This window comes from Microplitis mediator, chromosome 5, assembly GCF_029852145.1.
Source record: "Microplitis mediator isolate UGA2020A chromosome 5, iyMicMedi2.1, whole genome shotgun sequence".
Lineage (NCBI taxonomy): Eukaryota > Metazoa > Arthropoda > Insecta > Hymenoptera > Braconidae > Microplitis > Microplitis mediator.
In genome coordinates, this window is record NC_079973.1 from 22,171,660 (window position 1) to 22,192,561 (window position 20,902).

Sequence of the window (20,902 nt, forward strand, 5' to 3'; positions counted from 1 at the left end):
TTTTTGTCACAAACTATAAAATTTGTTAAAACAAATAACTGCATTAAAAAAACATTTAATAGAATAACTAGAGGGTTAAAGTATTTTTTTTAATTAAATTCTTCAGCTATTGATTCCCGATAAAAGCGGTTAATTAATTAAATATCCTTCGTTCAGTTTTAATAGGTTGTAATTAAAAATCAGTTATTCTTCAAAGTTTTATTCCAAAACACTGACAAATATAGATTTATTATTAAAAATATTTTCATATTATAATGAACATGACACTGACTTGATTATTACTTTTAATTAACTGTCGTTGTTAATTAAATTCCGCTGGATTTCATCTCTTACGTAATTAAATTAGCGTTTCATTAAACAAAATAATTGAATGAATAGCAATCCTTGGCAAACATCAGTAATTGTTTTTATCCACCAAATTAAATTTACTTTCCATAAAATTAATAAGAATTTGAAACATCAATAATAATAACAATAATAAAATAAAATAAAATTTCAATTAACATAAATCAATTTAACATGTACTCCAACACAAAAAAGAAGAGACATTATTTTTCTATAATAGGAAATTCATGAAAAGCTTTCACCCGTTATCGGATCGCTTTGTCGGTTGTCCGTTTATATTCCACCCCTTGAGATCTTTCTTATCTCTCACATATCCCGTTGTTCGGGGCTCTCAATTTCAACGTCGATAGTTGGCGGTTGGATTTTACGGGGCACTTGAATACATCCATACATCTAGCACAAAAGCCGTTGCACTCATCCCTCTTTGCTCTTCGACATACCTTATCCACCGTTTACACTCTTCGTTCTCTGTCGCTCCATCCCTCTATCCACATCCATATCCACATCCACATTCACATTCACTTATACAGAGATATAAATCCACCCACCCAAACCAGTAACGTTGTCGTCATAGTCAGAGCAAACGCGGTCCCTTTCCACCTTCAACCCCCGCGCACATCTTGCCAGTTGGCGAGGAGACCAATCAGCCAGCTCGCGTTTTCTTATCGCACCGGGCGATCAATAAGTCCCGGGAGTAGGAAGGAATCCGCTCTACTCAACTCGGTGAACGCTGGATTCCGCGGGGGATCAAGTAGCTACTCTACCCTCTTTTAACATATTACAGAGAAGGGATTGCTCCTGAACACACACACCCTCACACAAATACCGCGCCAGCCAGTAGCGGGTGTAGTAGAAGTAATAGGTGGGAGATTTTCTCGGTGAGAGAACAGTCCGGCCACGATACGCTGATAAAGGTTAATTTTGTAGGAGAATATGAGCGTCGTTGAGCCTTATGAAGTGCCATTGCGCCGAAGGTTGTGTGGGTAAATGGATATAGAGGATGGTAAAACTGAACCAGGGGAATAGAAAGAATGATAGTCATACACTCAATACTATATTATGCTTACTACATACACTTGTATGTATATGTGGCCCAGGTACATGTAATGTAATTTAGCTTTGCCGGAGTTACAGTGCCAGTGTGCGGTTGCCGCATGTCCGGTTCTCGTAGTTATCCATATTCCTGCGCGCGGTTTTCTGCGCGCTTAAACTAAACGCATGCGTATTCACAACCTTTTTGTTCCAGTCCTGACAATTGGTCGGACAGAATAAGATGTGTCTGTGGTTTCATTTAATCAGTAACTCATTAATTTTACTATTAGCGTATCAATTACCACTTGACATCATTTATCATTCATTTATCTAATCACATTCTTCTCTCCCTCTCTCTTTCTCTCTTAATTTATCGAAAATTAATCCGCTCATAATTTATCGAATTATTAAAAATTAAATTTAATGATGACACAAGATATCGAATCAGTAGTTTATGAAAATTTATATGATATATTATTATTTGCTAGCGATGTTTGTAAACAAAATGAAAAACTGTTTTGGAGACAAGTAATTGAAAGAGAGGATAAAAAAAGTCTCTGGAGAAAAGTGAATGTCTTGTAAAGACGCTCGAGTCACTCGAGGGTGACAAGACACGATGATAAGGGTTAATTTTGTACTTGGATAGGAGCAGCGTTGAAGCTTACAGTAGCAGTGATGGTGATCCTCTCGAGGGTTGCTCGGGTGGGAGCGCTGTTGAGGCGAGGGTTGAAAAGGTTGGCGTTGGCATTGGCGGGCGAACTGAAGAGAGACAGAGGGTTCGAGAAGCCGGTGAGCGGGTGGTGTAGGTGCCGAGGATGAAAAGGCAAGTCGTTTGTAGGATGGACATGCTTGGACGAAAACATACGAGAGTTCTCCTACCTCCTACTCAACGCTAACTCAGTATAGTCGGCACTTTTGTTGGTGTTATGTGTTCATATCAGTTTAGTTGGTTTAGTTGTGATTCCTGCGCGTCTTCCGTGCGCGATTTACGCGCCTGCGCTCTCGCATTTACCTTCATTCAGTCTCAACCACCGCATCATCAGGATAACACTTGTTATACGATTAACTCATGGAGCTCGACAAAATATTTACTCTCGAATTAGTATCCAATTAATTTTCCACTCGATTTTATTTTTTTTTCTTTTAACTTTAAAATGATACCATAATTTTTAATTAACGTTAAACAATGTGATTAATAAGTAGCTTATTTTTTATTTTGTCAATTAATTATTTATTTAAAAAGTTTATTGTAATAAAAATAATGAAGTTAAAGTGTGTGTTGAAGAGTAATTAATAATTCATCTCGAAGATCCAACCGACTGTTTGTTTACTAATTTATTATTATAACGGAGTCAAGACGTTTAATGTCAGGCCACAAATTGGTCCCAAGATTAAACGTAAATCTTTACTAACCCCAGAGAAATACTACTGAGTGAGGTAGGGTTGCTTTCGCAAGCTAGATTTCGTTGAGAGAAAACTGAGTACGGATGACGTTGTACCTCTTTGACGAGATTCATTACTCCCCCTTTTTCCTTAAAAACCTCTTTTCCCTCCTTCTCTTCTTCCTCTTCCTTCTCCTCCACTTCTATCGCCTTATTCTCACGCTGAGCTTTACCCTCATTTTACCAACAAGGTTTTCCTGACTCCCGGTTTTCGCTCTTAGTTATCATCCCTTTCACATCGGAGAATAATTATTCGCCGTAGGCTGCCAGATAAAAGACGACTTTCCCCTGATACCGTTGAGTTCCCTCTTGTTACTCATTCTCTCTACGTATTATTATAATAATAATAGTAGTAGTAGTAGTAGTAGTAGTAGTAGTAGTAGTATAAGTAGTAGTAGATGTAGTTGGTACATGCAAATACCTTATCAAGATCCTCTTCATTTTAGTGTCGACACTCAACTGGTCTTTAGAGCCTTTAATAATCGCTTTCAAATGACTTAACTGTATCAATAAAATAAAGCCTCATTTAATTTCTTTCACTTTATTGGTTTATTGTTTCATAATATTTACTTTGACTTTAAGTAATTAAATTTTATTAATTAAAAATTATTTAAAAGTTTACTCGAGAGCTTTCATAATTAATTAGAGAATGAAATTATTTTATTTCGTGGAATTTATATAAAATAAAATACCTAAGCCAATTAATTAGTGTCGTTAAGTATTTGCTGTATATAAATTCGTTATTCGGAAGTAGTAATTATTATTATAAGCCACTGTTGTCCTGTAATTTTGTCGCTTGAGTTAATTATACGGCGTTCACGAATCGCCAGGTCTTTCGGAGTCTAATTAATCTCTGGGGATTGTTTGAATGGCGGTGACAAAAGGGTGGTACAGGAGACACAAGGAATACAAGGGTGTGCTAGATACCATCCTGTATTATATACAATAAAGTGGGATCGTGATTTTAACATGGACCGAGAATTACAGTACGTGCGGCTGGTAGCTCTCAAGGCGCTGGGAATTTCGATTATTCCAGAGTTTATGCGTAAACTTAATTACACCAAAGGGCTTTTCCGATGTACTATGAATACCAACGAGAATATTATCTCAATATAACTCCTTGCCAACTCATCCCTTGAACAAAGACTCGCTGACAATAAAAATAATAATTTAATATATAACGTAATTAATTAAAATTTTATAATCCTTACAGATGGCCTGAGTAAAAAGAAAAAACGTAAGCTCAGTAGTGTGGGAAACGTATACTCAGGTGTTTCAGTATCACAATTAATTGCACAACGTGAACGAGCTATTGCAGTTGCAGGCGCTACTGGAGTCCATGGTTTACCGTCACCCAATGGCTCTCAGGTAATTTAGATTTATTTATATTCAGTAAAGCCTTTATTATTTTTATAATAAAATAATTAATAAATCATTTGACTGCAGGTTTGGCCGATGACTGGTATACCAGTTCAGCAGAATAACCAACAGATTGGCCATCAATTAATCAATTCCTCTTCACAAAATATTGACACTAATAGTTGCGTTCTGAGGAACAACAATACCAACAACAATAATAATAATAATAATATACAGCAGAGACTAAATTCCCACAATATGACGAGTATGTTGATGGGCAACCCGTTGATCATGAATCAACAAACAAATAATTTTAACAACATCAATAATATGACACAACAGCAGCAACAGTTGATGCTGCAGCAACAGCAGCAGCAGCAACAACAGCAGCAGCAACAGCAACAGCAACAACAACAGCAGCAGCAGTTGATGCAGCAACATATGACACAACATCATCAAAATGTTCTTGCTAATCAGTTGTCTCACCAGCAGTCACCGCACTACCAACTGAACCAGCTGAATGATCAGTCGGTGCAGGCGATGCAGCAGCAACACATCAACCAGCAGCAGCAGCAGCAGATGCATCTTCAAATGCAAAAGCACACACAGCATCACAATCAGGATCAGCAAGTTAATTTTAATGCCCATCACGATGGATTTATTCATCACATCCAGCCGCAAAATTCACAGAATCAGATGCATCAGCAGATGCATCCCCTGCATCAGCATTCAATGCAATACCAGCAGCAGCAAACGAATCAACAGCACATGATGCAGAATCAGATTGATCAGTTTCACATGCTTCAACAGCAGCAGCAGCAACAGCAACAACAACAACAGCAGCAACAACAACAGCAGCAGCAACATCAGCAACAGATGTCTCAGGTTTGCCAGCAGCCAATGCAATTCAATCATCAGGGTATGACGCATCACTTGAATGATATTGCGCAGCAGTCGAATGGACAACTTATTTCGGCAATGAATACTTCCGATGGCCAGCAACAGCATCAAAGGCATCGCACTCCGTCAATAAGTGCTGATGATGATATGAATGCGAAACAGTTGTCTCAGCAACAGCAACAACAACAACAACAACAGCAACAACATCAGCAGCAGCAGTTGATGATGCATAACCACAACGTGCGGCATCACGTACAAAATAGCAACATGCAAAATATAAATCATGACAGTATGCAACGAATGTATCAGCACCAGATACAATTTACACGAAACTGTGATCCCAATAAAATTACAATAGAACAGCAGAAGCAACAGAGTGGCCATCAGCAACAACAGCAGCAGCAGCAACAACACCAACAACAGCAGCAGCAGCAGTATATGCTGGTCAGTCAAGCGGGAAGGAGTCCCACAAATATTAACAGCATCGATACTCAATCAATAGTCACTAATGGGCAGCCAGGCCATCTCTTTAACCAAAGGAACCAGATGTGGGGTCAACAAACCCGTACTAATGTACCTTCACATCAGTCATCACCCGCGGCGACTATCCACAACATAACGTGCAATAGTTTGGACCGCGTGCCGCCGCTCCATCACCACATTCCTCCCGCGGCCGCCTGGAATGACGAAGTCGCACGTAAAAAAGCCAAGCCCAGCAAGTCTCTGGCTAAAAAGCAACGTCATCATATGGCCGAAATCAGGAGCATCGAGCAGCCCAGTCCCGGTTCCGAAGATGACTTCAGTGATAAATCACAGCCTAATCAAATTGGATCTACGGTTAATAATAACATTAACAATAATAATAATAATAGTAATACTAGTAGTAATAATAGCATCAACAATAACAGTAGTCCTAGTTTTCTTGATGATCCCAGTGGATATCTTGCCCAACAAACGGCTTTACTAAATAGTACAATATCAAGACAAACAGGTGTTAGTAGTAGTCAAATAATGATTAATAATATTAATAATAATAATAAAATGCCATCTCAACAAGTTCATGGAAACAATAGTAGTTATATTATACATCAAAAGCCCTCGTCGGCGACAAGTCCAACAAGCTCGTCGATTTGTAACACGGGTAAAAATCACGCAACTTCCCCGGTTGTAGTGCACAGCAGCATGACGCCCACGTCGATAGGCAACGCAAATGATTCCGACACTGGGTCATGCCATGGATGTGTGACAAGTGCAGATACTCAGCCTTACATGACCGATCAGTTCAAGCACCAGCAAATTCACCGGCAGTACGTCATGCATTCAGATCAGCGTGATGACCCGGTGACGTCGTCTACTTACGGGGACAGATTCGCGGCGAATCAACAAATGGACTCGTGGCCAATACAAGGCGGGACTATCAGCACAAGTCACGGATCACCGGTGAGCATCAACAGTCCGGCGAACTCGGAAACTCCGGTGTCGTCATTGTCACAACCAGCGACACCGCAGAGTCTTATTTCGTCACAGCCATCGACACCGCATAGTTACTCCCAGCCACCTACGCCTCACTCACACTCTCAGGCCCCGCCACCGCAGTCACTGACACCCGGTCAGCAGCCTTCGCAATCATCTATTACAATAAATAACACCAGTGCTAATAATAGCAATAACATAAATCAAGATCAAAGTCAAGCATCAAGTCTGTCGATGACAACAGCATCAAGTACAATATCACCGAGTTCATCGCCTTCTCAGACGTCTATTTTAGGAGGAGGGTCTACTGCTGAAAGCACATCACACTCGATCAGTCACAAGTCAGCCTCGCAAACGAGACAATCGACGACACCCGAAGGTTACGCGCCCCATCCTCACACGATAAATTCAATTCAACGGATTTCTATGATCCCCTACAGTGGAAACCCGACTGTAATCACTACTATGGCAAGTGGGCATACCTTTAGCTCAAATACAATAACTTCCGTGCTTGCGGGTAGAGCTAATACAGCTACAGTGTCCATCAACACGCCTTCTGGGATTCATAACTCCGTGATACCAAATATTTTGTCCAGCAAGTCCCACAGTAACACGTTATCAACACCAACAGCGAGCATTGTAGTCTCGTCGGCGCATCATTCGAACATGACCCCAATAATTCACAGTCAGTCTCAAACTATGGTGTCCAAGTCACCGCTGGAAATGGTGCAGAGCGTCGTGAGTAGTATCCAAGTTCCTCATGCTGTGAGTACTGGATCTTCATTGCCGCATAATCATCAAGAACAGTCCAACGTTCAAGTACACAACGTCATTGCTTCTGGTGGAGTACTGAAGCACTCGAGCGGTTCAACTCTACCGCCGGGTCATATATTTGTGTCCAGCGGTGGACAATTGATAATGGCCAGCACGGGTTCTGGTATAAGCGGCGTAATGGCACCACCTCCGCCAAAAATTATTTCAAATGGCAGTTCTATGCCACCTCTCTCAGTGTCGCCAATGGTAACTAGTGTGACTGGGGCTGTAAGTCAAGTCATACCAGCTGTTGGAGTAGCGCAACAAGTTATCGGACAGCCCACCGTACTGGTCAATACCATTCAAACTCCCGTACTAATACAACCCGGTGTGATGACTATGGACAGCATTCACGGGCAAAATGTACAGATTCCTCACTTAACTGTCGCTACTGGCAACGTACTACAAAACGCCCAATCAATACTTGAAGCTAATCAAGATGTCACCCGCGCTGTTACTAACAACCAGAATATCGTTAACCGACAGGCGAATCTCCTGAGTCCTGAGTCGACTATCACCAAGAAAAAAGTCTACAAGAAGCGTAAAAATAATTCACAGACAGTTGCCTCAATGCTTCATATCGCTTCGTCCCAACAAAACACCGGGATGCTGATGCAGAGTCAGTCCAACTTTGCTCAGCAGAACTTCCAGACTCAGAGCATCGGCGGACCGATGTTACAGGCATTGACAATAGTACCTGGCAAAGGCGGCGCGCCAGCCCAATTGGTTATGAATGGACAAACAGGTGCCACTTCCGCGCAATTCAATACCCAGCAGATAATAACTAATCCTCAGCCAACACAACAGATCAATCTACTGCAGCCCGTAAATTTATTGAACGGTGCTACAGGTATGGTACAGAATTTCCCGACTATCCAGCAATTTATTGTACCTGGTCTTGGCAGTATGGTGATGTCTGCTGACGGCACTGCGACTTTACTCCAAGATACAGGCAATCTGGGCATGCAGTTGCAGATTCAAAACGTAAATGGACAAAACGTACTGACGCCTATACAAAGTCACAGTGGAATTTTTAGTCCCAGTCAAAGTATTCTTGCCGCGGGCCCCGCGGGGATGGTAATTCGCGCGCCTCAAGCTGCGGGTGGTAAACTAATCCAACAGCACAGTCCCGGCACGCAGTTTCTGTCATCAAACAGCGGACAGTTTTTAGTGAATGGAACGACGTCTTTTAGCAACCAACTGAGTCCGATAGTCGCTAATGTGAGCCCTAATCAGCAGATGACATTCAATACGTCGCAGGTGAGGCCGTCGAATATTCAAGGCCAGCAGGAGTTTATACAAATGAACGGACAGACGCTGATGGTACCATGTGGTACGGCCCAAAATATCGCCGTCTCGTCGGCTTCTAATCAGCAGAACACGACATTTGTACAGCAGAACACGACAATCGTTCAACAACAGACGACCATGGTCTCCAATAACCAGATTCCGGACTTTCAGTCGGTCGCGACCAGCAACGGGAATGTCGACCAGTCGTTGAATCTTGACCACAACCAGTATATACTGAGCGCGGGAATGATACAAGGTAAATCGCCGTCTTCGCCAAAAAGTACGATAAGCTCACCGTCCTCCGAGCAGAGTGTTGAGCAAATCCAGCAGCAGCAATTCAGTCTGACTAGTACAAGTGGTAATAAAAATAACAATAATAATAGTAGCAGTGGTAGTGTTGGTATTATTATTGATCAGAATGGCCAGCAAGCTGATCAGCTGAGTCCATCGATGGTCAGGCATTCAGTATCCACTCAGACGGCTGGCAATCAGGCTAACAATGCTCAATCAGCTATCATGAGACAGGGATCTCCGCCTGATACTACCACACACAGTCCAGGTAATAGCCAACGGTCTAACAGTCCAGCTGTTGACACCACCTCCCACGGAGCGGCATCTCCTGCGCCGCCTATTTCTGCGCGACATCATTCATCAACGGTAATTATTATATTTATTTATATATTTATTCTAAAATTAAAAATCTCTGGTTCATGTTCATGTACTAATGTACTTTTAAATATTTAGCCAATGGTTCACTGTATCTCAAGCAGCGAACCGGACTCGGGCGACATCCAGAACCCCAATGACGACTGGCGAATCCAAGGAATAACGACTAAAGAACTAGCCATGAGTCAGGTCGGTCTGCAGCACGGGAAGACTTACGTCGAGTCGACAGTAACGACTGGGATTCAGGTTGGTAATCACCGCGTATCACCGGTCACTCATCGCTTAACTGTAGACATGCACCAGCCAGCAGATACGACACACCTCGAAAAAACTTACGTTGACTCTCAGGAGAACATGGACACCTCATCACCAAACCACTCCTCCGATACTACAACAGTTACTACCAAAACACCAACAACAACAGCAACGAATAATAATAATCACTCGCTTATTAACAACTCCGGGCATTATCACTCCGCTATTTATCACCAACATAATTATATTGTCCCCCCTGATAATGATAATGTATACCGACAACAACAGCAGCAGGTATTGGTGCCAGACCACGCAGACTATACGCTTTTACCGGGTGGAAATAAATTGACGCGGGAAATTCAAGAAACTTCAGCTCCTCGTTCGCTAAACTCATTTGCTGAGGGTGAAACAATTGTTATGGAAGTTGAGGGTCCGCGTGAACTTACTCTCGAGCTTAATCCTCAGTCTTACAAATCTAGAAATGATACCAGACACCAGCAGCTTCACCACCAGCATCATCACCAGTTCCAGCAGCGGCATCACCACCACCAGCAACAGTTGCAGCATCAGCAGCAAAACTTGCTGGAGCAAAGACAGTTAGGGAACATGAATAGTATGAGCCGTAATACAGTAGTTAGCAATGGGGAGACGTATTTATTGCCGGCAACTGTTACCAGTCAGAAAGTTATCAACTTTAACAATGTCGAGGGAGTTCCTCCGAGTTCGAGCACCCCAGGTCTTTATCGTCACTTGTACGACGTAAATTGCCGGTCTGATCCCAATGCCATTGCTGTTGTTGACTATCATCATCATTATCATCACCACAATCCTAATCCTAATAATAAAACGTTGTTTGTTGTTGGTAATAATAATCAATACAATTATGATGATCTGTCTGAGGACGATAGCGATGACTCGTCTGATGACGAGTAATATCAACGTGATATTTAATAAATATATATACAGTTATATATATATTTATATAAAATATTATTATTTACCGTACTATTTTTTTTTGTATAAATTTCTCATACGTTAATATTTTTTAGAGAAATTTTAAAAAATTGTTTGTAATTTTTTTTATATTATTTTTTGTCATCAATAATTGAGACAACTTTTTTTATACTTTCATTAGCGATTAAGTTTGTAATTATTTAACATTTAAATGTTTATTTAAAATAAGTTTTTTATTTTCATTCGATTTAATTTGTAGGAGAAAAAAAAAATGTACTCTGTAATTTAGACCAGTGACGGGGAATTTAAAAAATGACTCAATCTATTGATATTATTATTATTAATTAAAAAATTAATAGCTATTAATTATTATTATGGATAAATGAATTAATAAATAAATACATGCTCAAAAAATATATAATTATCCTTCAGATAAACTTTTATTGCTCGCGGCCCTTCTTGAGCATGTGAACGTGATTTGTTTTTTTAAAAAATTGGTTAATGATTTTGCATGAAATTTTTTTCTAAATTTATTTCATTTTTTTCTTTACCGTGGATTTTTATCTATTTTTTTTGAGTTTATTGAAGCAAATTTAATTAATAAATAAACTGATTAAAAATATTTTATATCAATTACCGCTGATGTTACGCATTGATTATATTTATATCAGCAATTAATTACTTCCGTATATTAAATATTAAAAAGAAAAATAAATCTCGATAGTGTTCCGGTAAATTTTTATTATGAAAGAGTTAACGGTTCTTTAAAAATTAATTTCACACTTAATTAATTTTGTTTCATTTAAAACTCAAATAAATTCTACTACAACTACAACTACAATTACAAATTACTACAATCAATACTTGAAAACTTTACTTGCATATTGGATACTCAAATAAACTTAACTCTATCAGACAACAATCATTTACATTTAAGGACGTTCTCAGATAATACCCGCCACTTTTTTAAATATTTAATGACTAAATGTCATAGCGGTATTGAAATTTAATTAATTAACTAAAAGAAATTAAAGCATTAATTGAAAAAAAGACAACGTAGCTGCAATTTCTTCAAGAAATAGATTGAAAAAAAAAATACAGTTGTTATCAATTAGGAGTTAAACGAAATTCGGTATATAAATTTCAGCATACAAATTTTGTAAATTCGAGTCATAAATTGACATGAAGGTTTTACTGAAATTTCTTAACAAATTTTGTTCCCTATCTAAAAGTTTCTATGGAATTCACATATGGGCCAAAGCCGTGTAGAAACCAATACAATTCTATTGGATCCTGTGCAGAAATCCCAAAGAAAGCCTGCAGAAAATCTAGATCCAGCTCCCTGAGCTCGAAAACTGCTTGAAGTTTTGGAGTTTTCCCGCAGGGTCAATTGTTTTTAGATTTTTTCAATTAATACTTTTAAGTAAAACTTTCATGTCAACTTTATGATTCGTATTTTCAAATTCGAACCGGGTTCAATTATTATTACGGGTACATCTATATATTATTAATGTATAGATATACTAGTAATATTAATTTAAACCCGGTTTGAAAAGCTGGCCTTTATTTATCGAATTTAGTTTGACTTCAATTTATAAAAACTGTAATTAATTTTTTTTTAATCTATATCCGCGAAATTGCGACTACGGTGTCCTTTTTTCAATTAATGCTTCCATTTTTTTTAATTAATTAATAAAATTTTAATACAATCATGACAATTGACTCTTTGAATGCTTTAAAAAAGTGGGGGCGGGGGAGGGCAGTGACTGAGAATGCCCTTAAATAAATTAAAAAATAAAAGAAACGGCATGCGTTTTACACATCAGTAATTCATAAATATATAGATACTAATACTATCGGTATATAAATATATAGATGTATATGGTTTGAGTGTATAGTATGAGTTGACCAAGTTATATTTGTTAGATTTATACACCAGAGACGTTGAAGCAAACCGAGGGTGTGGTGAGCACGGTGAGGTGTGAGGGCAGGGAGCATACCCTCGGTCAGGGAATCAAACGAAAGCTGGACTCCATCCACTCTATGCACTCGACTCTGCATGAAGACCAGGATGGTCAGTATTTTGTATTGTATTTTATATAGCCATTAACTCAATGCGTGTTGCTCACTACAAAATCAATTTTATTCTATCGACCACTACAATCATTTACCATTAATCCAAATATATCACTCGCAATAACGTTTACGGTTAATAGAAACTATTCGACAATAAACATCCTCTTCGGTTTACAATTTCCACTGATACTATTGTTTGCAATTTAATTTATTGCGGTTATTTTGTTTATACAAGTTCCAATGTCGGTTATCAAGTCGCATTCATTGTTATTGATAAATTCATTTTTTAATTCTAAAAAAATAACTATTTGTTGATAATTAAATTGTCCATTATTCAAATGATTACTTATTTCTAGTCATAAAAAATTACTAGCATGACTTTTATTAATATTTCTTTTTTTTTTAACTTCCCGCTGTGAAAATTGAAAATTTTTTAAAAAAAGAAAGTTAGTAGTTTTGGTCCGATTTTCAAAAATCGAATTTTCATCAGATGTCGAATTATAATCTGACCATTTTCAGACGTCCGTCTGTCCGTCTCTCCGTGTGTGTGTCTAAAATTTTTTTGCCCGACGATATCTTTGAAACGAATCGACCAATTTGGACATTTTTGGCGGCAATTAAAAGGGCTCAAGACTTAGAACTCAAATTTTGCAGTCGATCGGTCGAGTAGTTTACGAATTATACTAAAAATAAAAATTTGATCAAATCTAAGTCTCAACAAGTTCTTTAATTGCCGCAAGCACGTGCAAGCCGGTCAACTTTTTCCAAAGATACCGTCGGATAAAAATTACTTTTTTCATCAAAATGTATATTTTTTCGGTCTAACTCAAAGAGCTCAAAAGTTTACCAATACTAACGTTTTCGAGTTCTCTGAGCTCGAAAACAGCGGGAAGTTTCGGGGTTCACTCACAGGGTTAACCGTTTATCAAATTTTTTTTTCCAATTTTATCTGCTCATTAGCGTAAATTGAGAAAAACAAAAAAAAACGACATTGTTCTATCAAAAAATACAAGATAATAAAATGAATTGTATGAGCAACTCGCATTAAATACAGGCATATACTTTCTATGAATTTCCATATCTTTATACATTAATTAAATTCACATTTAATTATCTGTACTATCGATAACTGCAATATAATGTAATATGTGTATATATACGTAGTATGTACATACATAAGCTTTGCATTAAACGTACTCGTTGCACTCGCGGTAGCATGCTAACGCTCACTTTACATGCATGAATCATTCTCATTTAATTTGCGTAAACGCTTGTTGGGTGATGGTTTTCACTGTTAATTATAATTACAACTGCAATTGCCAGTATCATAAACAATTGTAATTATTAACAATTATAATTATAATTATAGCCTTGTAAATAGTGTGCAGTATGTATTTATTACCACTAAATGTTCATATTATAATTATATGACGATAAACCAAGTAAGCGGTTTATTTGGTAATAAATACCGTTAATTTATTTTTAATGCCATCAGGTAGGTAAATTATGCACTAAAACATTCACACAGTTAACGTCATCCGCTTTTTTAAATTTGAACAAATAAATAAATTACTATTAATTAATAACATCTAATTATAATGTATAAATAGATATATATACATATATGTAAATACGTATGTAAATAATTAAGTATTACGCCTAATTACATCATGACATGAGTCTTTGAGGTGATAATAAATATCGAAATTGTAATTATTAATTATATTATGACATTAATTGGGTTATCGCGGATCTGCTTCGGTCTGCGTTCATTTCAGTCGGGGTGTGGCTCACAATTCTCACAAATCATTTTCACCCTTTTATTTTTTATGTATATAAATATTACACGTATGTTGGAATTTAAAATAAATTATTAAAGTCGCATGAAAAAAATTTAATAATAATAATAATTTTTTTGAATAAAGGAAATATGGATTTACTGATTTACTTTATTGACATGAATTTATTACAATATGGGTAAAGTTTTGTTAATTATTATTAACATCTTCAGACCCAATATCTAAACGGAAATACAATAAAAGATGTAAAAATTATATTTTATTTTATTTATTAAACTCTGATGCCAAGGCTTACGCCGAATAGCAAATATATATAAACAATATTAATAGTATCAATATGAATATTAAATTTTATCAATAGTCTACACTATTAGTATTTATATTTATATTAAATCACCTAAGATAAGAGACCTAGTACTCAATCAGGGAACTAGTACCCGATCACTCGTGTATTTGTATATCTATATCTACTAATTTGTACTAAATATAGATACACAAATACATGGAGTGATCGGGTACTACTATCTGGTCATAAAGACTCGTATCTTAATTAGATCCCAAGATAGTCCGTGACGATAAATTATAACAATGAGTTGTAAAAAAAAATTTTTTTTTTCCGTGAATTCTATTCGGAAATGATTCACTATACACAAAAAAATCAGCATAGCAACAGAACAATTATTTACCAAGTTATACACAATCAAAGTTGTTGCTTGAATTTATACCCCTCAAAAACCACGTTTTTAAACCTTTAATTGTTTATAACGGACAAAAAATTGTTCAGGTTCATGAAATTTTGGATAGGAGTAGAAGAGACTTTAATCTAACGATCTATATGTTTCACGTTTTAATGCGATTTTTTTAAACACAAGTTTTTTATGTTTTAAATTTAGGCTCAATACTTTATAACCAGAAAGTAGGTCTTTTACCTTATAAGACTATAATAAAAAATCTATAAAGAATTCTACTTAAAAATTATGAAACTCTAACAATACAACTCATTAACAATTTTTAGACGTTAAGTAGCTCATATATAAATTTGGTTAGTGAAAACTATTAAACTTACACCATACAAGTGACGTCAATTATACAACTTAACTATAAACATATCAGAAAATAATTTTGTAAAAAAAATTGTTAACTTAATATTGGTAAGTTATCCATTTAGATGTTGGGTCTTAAGATGTTAATAACAATTAACAAAATGTTACCATATTGGAATAATTTCGTGTCAATAAAGTAGATCAGTAAAGCCGTACTCATTTTATTCAAAAAAATATATAAGACTGATCGCGTAATAAATTCAAGAAATATAATAATAATAAATAATATGTATGTTTAATAATTCCACTGCAAAATGCACTTGCTTGTGCACTGAAACGTTATCTCATTATAATTGAATGAGATATTTATTTATTATCATAATTATGATATATTTAAATTTATCATAAATAGCACAGAAAAATAATAGCTTTGTTTAAATATTAATAACAACACTAAAATAAAAATCTAACAAAAAAAATATTTCATCATGAAATAATGAATAATACGTGTATATTACGGTAATGGGGCAAAGGTTTATCATGAATCATTAATCATTAAAATAGTATCATTGTAATTAAATTGTATATTTTAAATTGAATGGATAACTGAGGGGAGATGATAAATATTTGTCTGATAAGTGATGATGATGATAAATGAGGGTTAGAAAGCTAAATGTTTATTGAATTGTTTGGATTAGTATCGGAGTCTGAGGGAGATAAAGGAAACTGGGAAGTGAAAGTCGGCGAACTTGTGTGGGGTGCGGCGCTGGGGAGTCCGGCGTGGCCGGGTAAAGTCGAGTCTTTTGGACCACCAGGAAGTTTAACCGTGTGTGTGAGGTGGTACGGTGCCGGTGAGACCTTAACCAATGTCGAAATCAAGAATCTCAAGTCCCTATCCGACGGCCTAGAAGCACATCACCGAGCACGAAAACGTTTTAGGAAGTGAGTCGCATACCCGACAGGGATGATCTTATGATCAATCTTTCTAGATCTATTTTTTAATAGATCAGTTGATTAGAGGAGTACATATCTTTAGCGAGCTTAGAAATCAGGGATAGTACACACGGAGAGAGATCAGTGGAAAAATTACAGTTTTTACACGGAAAAAAGAGCAGCTGAAAAATTACAGTTTCTACAGTAAAAATAGGCCTTCCGGGCAACAATCTTTAAACATTAAAGCTTAAACTGTAATTTTAGAAATTTGTTATAGTAAAAAAATTAATACAATTTTAAGCAGCAAATTTTACAGTTTAAATCGACAATATCGAGTTTGAAACTGTAATATTTGTTATTAGTGTAAAATGTACTGATAAAAAATGTAATTTTTACAGTTTCAGACTCGGAGCTCTTTACTACCATACGAAACTGTAATTTTTCAACTGCTCTTTTTTCCGTGTAGTGTAAAAACAGGGCCCTCGTATGAAAAACTTCAAGTATTACAGATTGCACTGTCATAATTGAGACTACTTCTTTTAATAAAGTTATTACAAAAGTATAGATACCATATTTCACAGTTTCTAATGTGTTTGTAGTTGAACGAAACTTAATTATGGAAAACGTCTTATATCGACCATCTAATTAGCAAATTGTCTAACTTAATATTTTTTAGTAGGTGATTATGTGCAATTTTCAGATGATAATAGTCAGAAAAAATATTATTTGAGTAACCTAGACACAAATATTATACATATACTAGATGTGGAATTGATTTTTAGATGAAAAAAAATTTTTGAATTACTTTTTTTTCTCATAAATGGAGGATTTTCTGGAATGGAGTTAGACAATTTGCTAATTAGAACGTCGATATGAAACTGTAATAATTACTACGTCTCAAAAGTAATGTAATTTTTACAGTTTTGAAGTAGAGGGACTGCTGATATTTGAAACTGATTTTTTCACTATTCTTTTTTCCGTATATAAGACATTTTAGGCCAAATCACCGGTCATTAATCGAATTGTCTATTATTTTGGCCAATCAAGTTAAGCATTAAGAGGTTCATATTAAAAATTAAATTTCGTAGAAATTTTTGAAAAATTGACCGCGTGAATTCAAACTTTTACAAAAAATTAATAATTTTAGTTTTTCATTTTTGATAAAAAGAAATGTATGAAATTTATCCCTAATATTTTTTTTCTGATTATACATTTCAAGTCATCTCGGCTGTCCAATTTCAGTACACAGTAACTGACAAAGATACAATTTTTGAAATTTATATTGAATCATGTCCGCAAGACTCCACTGGAACTAAAAATACTAGAAAATCGATTTTGAAAAATGTATCCCTTACTGTGTTATGAAATTAGGCAGCCGATCTGAAGAAGGAAATTTCCAACCAACTCGGTACAGTAATTATATTAAAAAAAAAAATTTATTATTTTCAAATATAGGTCAAAGACTAATTAACATTTCGCCGCTGATAAGGTCTCTAAAGTTAGTTGTTTGTTGTAACTCTGAAGTTATGTACTCCTTTAGTTAAATTAATAGTAACGTCAATTAATATTCACAATAATATAAATAAAAATCTATACTAACACACTTATAAATGCTATACTCGTAACTGTAACAGCTTCTTGTACCTGCCTTTATCGTAGTCTCTATTTTTTTTTGCTTCTCTGAATATTCCAATAATTAATTTATAATATTCCCAATTATATAATTAATAATTTGAATATTCAAATGCTAAAATTATCATTTTTTTTCTAACGTATAGCATTTATAATAAAACCTGCAGTTGAATTTATCAAATCAGTAGTCGTGTTTGTCGTGCATTCTGATAAATGTATGATTTATATATTTAGACATAATTGAATATCAATTAAAATAAATAAGGTTTGGTATTAAAATAAAAAAATGATTGAAAACCTCTCTCTCTATAGAAATCGTAAACTGAATATGCAGCTGGAGAATGCGATTCAAGAAGCCATGGCCGAATTGGACCACATAAGTGATATAGATACTCCAAATAAAATTCGAAAACAATTTGCACAGAGCGCAAGATCATCAAAGGCATCGTCAGTTTCAAGCAACGTCAAAAATTTGAATCAAGATAAAAAAAGTAACAAAATAATCTGCTAACTCAGCAGCAAACGGTAGCCGACTTGTCGGTGATTAATATAATCAATAACAGTTTTAATAATTTATAATTATTGACAAATAATAATTATAATTATTGCTACGGAAAATAATATAAACGTAATTCTGTGTATCAGTGCGTTTTATTTCAACGCTTTTTTTTAAAACTGTATATATAATAATAATAATGATAAATATTATTATTATTATTATCATTATCATTAATATTATTATTATTACTACTACTATTATTATTATTCTTATGGTAATGAACTAAGATAAGTGTAAAGGAGATAATTCCGTTAGTATAATGGGAATAATACTCACGAAATAAATAAAATGATAAATAAAAATTTTGTGGTTGATAATGAACAATTGGGTGGGGGTGATATTAATATTTGTATTTGTAAATATATATTATCATTTAATAATATAATTAATATTATTGTAATATTATGAGTTTGTATAATATTAATTATTGATTAATTAATATAATTATTAATCTATTAATAAATAATTATTATTTAGTAGTCTAATAAATAATAAAAAAAGTTATTTAAAATACAGTGATATAAATTCATTTTGTATCTCAAAATTTTTGACCAATTTTATTATTATTATTATTGTTATTATTATTATTATTATTATTATGTAGAATTATAAATAAAATTATAAAATGCAATTTGAAAATTCTGATGATGAATTTTCTTGCACTTCTTGCTTCCCATTTTTATGTGATTACGTTACTTGTAATATATATTGTGAATTAATTCATTGTAATGACTATGATTATGATAATAATATCAATGATAATGATAACTGATAAAATTAAAGGAAAAATTAATAATAAATGGAGTAAAAAAATAATAGGCCTCGGGCTTTAGAGGATTCAAAAATGGTAACTTTAATCAATCATTAATCAATCAATCGTATATTCCTGTCAAGTCTGAATAATCATGTCACTATAGTTTTTGTAACGAAAAAAATGGCATAGATTAAATTAGTTAATGAAGATTAACATAATTAATTAACGACAAATTAAGCATAATAATTTAGCCATTTTTTATGTACCACAGGCGCATAATTTATTCCAAACCTATAGACATAATTTATGGGTAACATATAGTATTTTTATGGAATGCTAATTAATGAATGAATAAATAAATAAATTAATTATTTTGAATTTTATGTCCGACAATTTTGTTCCTTTACGATCGCAGTTATTTATTAATTATCAACATATTTCCCTTATATATACTGTTTATTAAGGACTATGTTATTTTTTTTTCGTTGACGATAATTATCACTTATATTTTTATTAGTTTAATTTTAATCTGAAATAAAAAACTTTTATTAATTATTTGAAATGAAGTAAATAGTAATTAAATTAACAATAGTCGATTACTCGAGTCTTGCCAGTTCATTTCTTCCCACAAATAATCGTGAGTAAACGAATTAATATTTATGATGTTTATAATAATATTTATAATAATTGATAACTAATAATGATAATATTTTTGCACACAATTATTTACCCGAATAGTAACGAGAAATTCAGACGATCATTGATGACCAATAATTAAAATATTATTATTAAATAATTAATTAAATGGATAAATAATAATTAATATTGTAAACATAAAATAATAATAATAATAATAATAATAATAATAATAATAATAGTAATGATGACAGATAATTTTAGACCTGCATGACTACAATCTCGTGTAGCGAATGCGTGGACAATTTTAATTGACTTAAATGAGACTCAGGTTTTTTATTGAGAATAAAGTTAAAATAAAAATTAAAATGGATATCGTATAATCATAAACTTAATCAAACAAAATAAAAAGCAAATGTAATAATGGAAATTAATTTGGCTCTGCGTTATTTGTATGAGAATATAAATTTAAATTGAGTAATTTAAAATTTTAAATAATTATGACAAAATGATACAATGGTGCTAGTAATAGATTTATCGTAAACGGAGCACAAGTCTCTGAGTAAATATTTAAAAAGTTTAAATAAACGGTACACCGGATCTTGGCTTACATCAACATATAACAGACAATAAACAATTTAATATCAAAAATTTACTTCCACTGTACAATTTATTATGTAATTAATAATTAATCCTTTTTTGGTCACTATCTCAAATAATTTTTTTATGTTGACTTTCAAGATATGTTTTATTTTTATATAAAAAATGTAATTTACTGAAGTTTTCCAGAGTATAAATAGACAGGAAATAGAATTTTTTTTAAATTTCAATTGTGTGAAGCCTTTTTTAATTTTTTAGAAAATTTTTTCTACTTACTCTAGTATTGATGTTGGGTAGATGATAAAAACTTAATCAAAATAAAAGAAAATAATTAGTTCAGT

General features: G+C 34.2%; 1 protein-coding gene across 5 annotated transcripts in view; it reads left to right on the forward strand.

Moving 5' to 3' along the window:
* LOC130667315 (homeobox protein 5-like) overlaps window positions 1-19,693 on the forward strand; it is a 173,513-nt gene extending 153,820 nt beyond the window's left edge. For 3 of the 5 annotated variants that reach the window (XM_057468823.1, XM_057468822.1, XM_057468824.1), the window contains 3 exons: window positions 4,033-4,187; window positions 4,266-9,311; window positions 9,399-11,006. In XM_057468823.1, the coding sequence (XP_057324806.1) occupies window positions 4,033-4,187; window positions 4,266-9,311; window positions 9,399-10,508 (6,311 nt within the window). In that variant the 3' untranslated portion in view covers window positions 10,509-11,006. Of the gene's footprint in view, window positions 1-4,032; window positions 4,188-4,265; window positions 9,312-9,398; window positions 11,007-12,455; window positions 12,604-16,145; window positions 16,390-18,324 lie in introns of those variants that run through there. The other 2 variants (XM_057468825.1, XM_057468826.1) reach the window with 2 other exon arrangements.
* Window positions 19,694-20,902: the final 1,209 nt, after the last annotated feature.